The sequence below is a fragment of a genome, unplaced genomic scaffold, assembly GCF_019419815.1.
Source record: "Pyrus x bretschneideri cultivar Hongxiangsu unplaced genomic scaffold, Pyrus_bretschneideri_v1 Contig7, whole genome shotgun sequence".
Taxonomy (NCBI): Eukaryota; Viridiplantae; Streptophyta; class Magnoliopsida; order Rosales; family Rosaceae; genus Pyrus; species Pyrus x bretschneideri.
In genome coordinates this window covers 3,351,788-3,357,670 of record NW_025999809.1, presented here as the reverse complement: position 1 = coordinate 3,357,670, position 5,883 = coordinate 3,351,788, and the positions used below count along the sequence as shown (strand labels likewise).

The 5,883-nt window shown below is 38.4% G+C and overlaps 1 protein-coding gene across 1 annotated transcript; it reads left to right on the top strand.

The window, feature by feature from the left end:
- Nucleotides 1–1,699: 1,699 nt before the first annotated feature.
- Nucleotides 1,700–4,537, top strand: LOC125472427 (probably inactive leucine-rich repeat receptor-like protein kinase At5g48380). Its single transcript, XM_048573842.1, has one exon. It carries the CDS (start codon nucleotides 2,858–2,860, stop codon nucleotides 3,683–3,685), a length of 828 nt encoding a protein of 275 aa, XP_048429799.1. The 5' UTR covers nucleotides 1,700–2,857; the 3' UTR covers nucleotides 3,686–4,537.
- Nucleotides 4,538–5,883: the final 1,346 nt, after the last annotated feature.

The window sequence follows — 5,883 nt, the reverse complement described above, 5'->3', positions numbered from 1 at the left end:
AAGAGGGATCCGAAAAACGACGGATGTGTGGAGAAATAGGGGCCAAGAGTTGAGAGGGTTTGAGAGAGAGAGCTGCGACCTTAGGGTTTCGAAGGTAGAAATGGAAGGATGGACGGTGGCTGTTCAATTTGTGCCACACCTTCGTTTTCAGGTTCCGTTTGGACGACGATCGGGAGCGAAGCAAGATCGAGAGTTGCAGAGGAAGCTCGGTTTCTGGTGATTCCACTAAGTCCTGTCTTTGATCACTAGATTGGGAGTGAAGCAAGATCTAGAGTAGCAGAGGAAGCTCTGTTTCTCTTCCAGTTTTTTAGTTTCTGTTTGGTTTAATTTGTGCATAACATGAGCTCAATTCCAACTGTAGTTTTGAATTCATGCATAATCCCATCTGGGTGGCCTTTTCGACTCTGAATTCCGATTGTGATTTCCGAGTTCGATTTTTCTCATCATTTTACTTGAATCTGCTCTCCTCTTACTTGAATCTGCACCACGATGTCAATGGAGAGGACATCGTGGCCTTGGCGGAGGCGAAGACATCGAGGAAGATGGCGATTTAGTTAAAAAAAGTAAAATAAAAGACCTGTGGACCCGGCCCATTTCTAACGGGCCGGATTAGATCCGGTTTTTGTATTAAAATATGATGTATCCAGTCCGGCCCAGCCCATTCCTTTTAAATGCGGTTCTGGTCCGGTCCCTTTAAAATTGGGTCTGACCTAGCCCGTGCCTAGCCCTAGCGAAGATAGGGCACTGACGTGGCAAAAGTACTCATGATGTAGGACAAGAATTAAGTTATTTCACGAGTAATAAAATTAAAAGGAAGAGGGGACAATCAAGAAAAGTAATTGGGAATTGATAATTCACATGTTGAAAGGTTATTTTATGGTCATATCTTAAAAGTGAATGTTTTGAACTTTTCAGACTATTCGAATTGACGTAATTTTAGTTCAGTATGTTTGTTTTGGATCTGTAAGTGTTGACCCTAAAAATTACAAAGCCTACGCGCCGCGCAGGTCGAATAACTAATAAGCTAACTAAGTCATTCGGTTGAATGCGGGGCGTGCCAACTCGTCGGCCAAGCTCGGCCGAGGAGTAAAATTTGTTGATGTTGCGTTGAGCGCGTTGCTGACTTCTTTATCTTGCGACTGTGATTGAGGAAGGAACACTCTCGGTCTTTGGGATCTAGAGCCTGAAGACGAGGCTGCTAGTTCTGCGAAGTTCACAAGTCGTCGGTGCCTGATTTGGTCACCGTGATTATATTCGTAAAAGTGTAAGCACGTCGAATCGACACCAGACTATACGAACACAAATATTCAAAGGTAATGTATGTCTTGATGGTGAACGTGGTTCGGCCGTCAGAATGCCGAACTTTAAAACTCACTTATGAATATCCAATCATAAAATCACTCGACGTCCGATACGCTGAATGTCGTAACTCGTAACACCTTACTTCGCCGAGACGGCTGATAAGATGACCCCTGCCAATAAGGATTCGAAAACCCTTCTCGGCCGAGACTTGGATAGATAACTAGTCGGCCTCGACGCAGTGCTGTTTATCCAAACTGAAGATGCTCTTCGGTCGGTTGATTCTACGGCAATAGTGCTGTTTATCCAAACTGAAGGTGTTCGCCGGTTGCCTCCACAATGTTGTTTATCCAAACTGAAGGTATGTTGGCGGAAAAAGAAAATGAAAAATTTCAAGGTATTTGAGAGGTTTTGCGCAGGGCAATTGTATGTTGAATTGAAGGTCCTTCTTTGTTGCATGATTTCTTGTATTTATAGCACCCACTCCTTGAGACCGAATCAAACCCCTATCTGGATTAGGAGTCCTTGCCCCATTCCAACTTTACTTCGAACAACCCTACTCCTATTAGGACTTTGAACTTACCCCCCTTCAAGGCTTTATTCATCGCTGGCCGAGAATCCTAGTTGCACCAGGACTTCCTCGACCCTCTTTATTTATCTGGACTACTCCTTCTTATGATAGGACTCGATCGACCCTGCTAAATGGCCCGGAATCCATCAGGCAGCCCATAGCATTTGACACAGCTTTGGGCCGAGCACAACCCTATGCTCGGCCCAACAATATTATTTCGGGCCCAAACAGTAATATATAGATTCAAAGAAAATGATGTGATCTACAAAACTCATTATGTTGCAACGAACCCATGCGGAATTCAAGCGAATTATGTCGTTTACCATCTTTTATTCGGATTTTAATAGTTTAGGATGTTTTCATATTTTTATATTTGTTTATTTTCTTTCTGATTTGGTTTTCCTTTTTTTCTCTGTTCTTTCCTTTCGCGCTCCTACTGTTGTGCTTTATTTCATCGTGTGTCACGAAGATTGAAGTCGCAACAAATCTAACCACTAACTCGGATCAAATCGTTATGCAAATAATCTTGTACGTGCAAAAGAGAAATTTTACAAAACATTGATTTTTTTTTTTGTTTTTGTTGGAAAAAACACGCATTGCCAGACTACTAGTCATTGAATTGCACAAAAAAAGGAACACAAATAAATAAAAGAACAATATTTGGATTTTGGGTCAAGCTGTCAATTGTCCAAGTCGTCCCTCATCTTTTTACAAAAAGGAATGACCTCAAAATGAAGAAATTATTACCTGCGACATATTCAAAATGAAGAAATTATTACCTGCGACATATTCAATCTCGTCGTCTTGACCATATAGGCATTAATTTTCTGGTTGAACTTTCTTTCCGAGTGAAATTTCTGGGTTCTTTCACATTCTCCAGTGTTATTAAATGCCAGAGAACTTGTGGGTTTGATTGAGCGCTATCTCTAGCTCTGGTCATTTGGCTTCAACTTTATTAAAACAGTAGAAATTTTTAAGACCGTTTTGATGGCTTTCTTAATACGTGATACCTTGTTGAGCAAACAACATCTTGGCAACATTTTTATTTGTTGCGTCTTATTGCTAAGTTGTAGTGTCAGCTTTGGTTTTGAGAGTGATATCAGCTGCCTTAAAAGCATAAAAGCCTCACTTGAAGATCCTTCAGGCTACTTAAGCTCATGGGATTTTAGCAACCACACCGAAGGCTTCATCTGCAAATTTCTTGGAATCGAGTGCTGGAGCGCAAACGAGAGCAAAGTTTTGAAAATCAAGCTTTCGGATTTGGGGCTAAAAGGTCACTTTCCTCAGGGCTTAGCTAACTGCTCATATTTAATTGGCCTAGATCTTTCCGGCAACAAGCTCAGTGGACCTCTTCCTGAAGATATTGGTAGAATCCTACCGTTTATTATTTCTCTTGATCTCTCATCGAACAGCTTCTCGGGGAAAATCCCCCGCAGTCTTGCGAATTGTAGCTATCTGAATGTGCTTAAGCTTGAAAACAATGAGTTCTCGGGTGAAATTCCTGCACAACTTGGCCAGCTCAAAAGGCTTAACACATTTAGCGTGGCCAACAATCTTTTGTCTGGCCAAGTCCCAAACTTCGGTAGCTATACTGCAATCACTGCAGAAAGTTACGCAAACAATGCTGGACTTTGTGGGAAGCCTCTGAAGCGTTGTCAATCGACTCTAGTTAAGGCTTTGGAGTCAAACAGTGTTGTTATTGCAGCAGCAGCAGGTTTTGGATTTGCTTTTCCTTTTTCTTTCTGTTTTTTCCTTCCAAGAGCTCCTAGTGTGCGTCGCTTGTGGGTTTTCTATCGAGGATTTAAACTTTGGTAGCCAGTAACCTTTTTCCTTTTAAGTTATGTTTCAGTGAAATTATATGCAGAGTTGTTGTTCCGGAGCATTTCAGTGTACCATGAAAATCCTCATGTGATGTTATTATATTCCTCTCAAATTATATTATGCATACGTTGATCTCTCATCGAACAGCTTCTCGGGGAAAATCCCCCGAGTCTTTCGAATTGTAGCTATCTGAATGTGCTTAAGCTTGAAAACAATGAGTTCTTGGGTGAAATTCCTGCACAACTTGTCCAGCTCAAAAGGCTTAATATATTTAGTGTGGCCAACAATCGTCTATCTGGTCCAGTCCCAAATTCCGGTGGTTATGTTCAGTGACGGGACCAGAAATTTACAACAATGAGATCATAAAATAGAAGCTTCTAAAAATTCATCAAACTTTTACTTATAATTGTTAACTTATAATTTTTTTTCTACAAAATATTCATTCCAAATCTATCAATCAATACAAAAACCCTAAAAATCCTAATAAACCCAAGATGAGAAAAATATTGACATGATTTGGATTCACTAATACAACCAAGTGCGATGAAAGGTGCTTGAATGAACTTGAACTCCAAGAAAACTTTGAATTAGGAGATATAAAGTCTAAATGGAAAAGGCATTTCTGTGTTTGATAAGTATTCAATTTGTTTGATAAGTCTGCTTATTTCATGATTTGTTGACACATAATATAATAACGAAGAGAATGTTGAAAATCGGTCGATAATATGTCGGATTCTTTTTGTTGACAATAATGATTAGTCTTTTTTTTTTTTTTTTTCCAGTCGACAATTAGTTATTTTACATATATATATATATATATATATATATATATATATATATAAGCAACACATATTCAATAGCCGAAGTAATGGAATGAATATTTTTCTCCTTCTCGTCCTCTTTTGTACCATTGTATGTATAGTTATAGTTAGACTTTGTGGCTTTAGGACCTTGCTCAACGACTCTACTATGTTGTGGTGTGTTCTTAGGTATTTGTCAATTTCACCATGTGTGTAAGGAAATTGGCCACCTCTGCTGTCTCTGCATCATTAATCGATCTCCTCGTATATGATAGGAAATGGATTATATTTGGATCTCTTCCATCAAATCCACCACATCAATCAATCCGGACCTTAAAAATTTGATCTAACGGCTAAAAACAAGAGACCCCTTTAAAAGTTATAATAACTTTAGCTATGAGATCAAATTTCAAAAACCTGAATTAATTGATGAGGTGGATTTGGTGGAAAGGATTCGGAAATGATCCCTTTCTCTCTTAGATATAGAAGCAAAAGTGGAGAACTTGGACCACTTTTCGAGTTTAAGAAATAGAGAACTTAAGAGCGAAGATAGGGCGTGACATGGCAAAAGTACTCGTGCTGTATGACAAGAATTAAGTTATTTCACAAGTAATAAAATTAAAAGGAAGCGGGGACAATCATGAAAAGTAATTGATAATTGATAATTCACGTGTTAATAGGTTATTTTATAATTATATCTTAAAAGTGAATGTTTTGGAATTTCTAATTGTCTGGATTGAAGCAATTTTGGTATGGTATGTCTGTTTTGGATCTGTAATATATAGGTTCAAAGAGAATGACGTGAACTACAAGACTCATTATGTTGCAACGAGCCCAGGCTGAATTCAAGCGAATTATATCGTTTACTACTTTTCTTCGGATTTTAATAGTTTTGAACGTTTTCATATTTTTATATTTGTTTATTTTCTTTCTTATTTGGTTTTGCTTTTTTTTATCTGTCCTTCCCATTCGAGCTCCTACCGGTGTGCTTTATTTCATCGTGTGTCACGAAGATTGAAGTCAAAACAAATCTAACCAGTAATTTGTATCAAATCGTGTTCGCAGATAATTTTGTACTTGAAAAAGAGAAATTTTACAAAACATTGATTGTTTTTTTTTTTTTTTTTGTTGGAAAAAATACGCATTATCGGACTACTAGTTCATTGGGAAAGGGATCCGGATCCCTTCCACCAAATCCTACCAATTAACAAATCCGGACATTTGAAATTTGATTCAACTGCTAAAATTATTATAACTTTGAAAGGAATCTCCTATTTTTAGCCGTTGAATCAAATTTCAAAGGTCTAGATTTGTTGATTAGTGGGTTTTGGTGGAAGGGATCCAAAGTGGATCCCTTTCCGTTCATTGAATTGCACAAAAGAGGAACACAAA

Coding starts and splice junctions, on each gene's coding strand:
- LOC125472427 (XM_048573842.1), top strand. CDS start 2,858: ATGGCTTTCTTAATACGTGATACCTTGTTGAGCAAACAACATCTTGGC.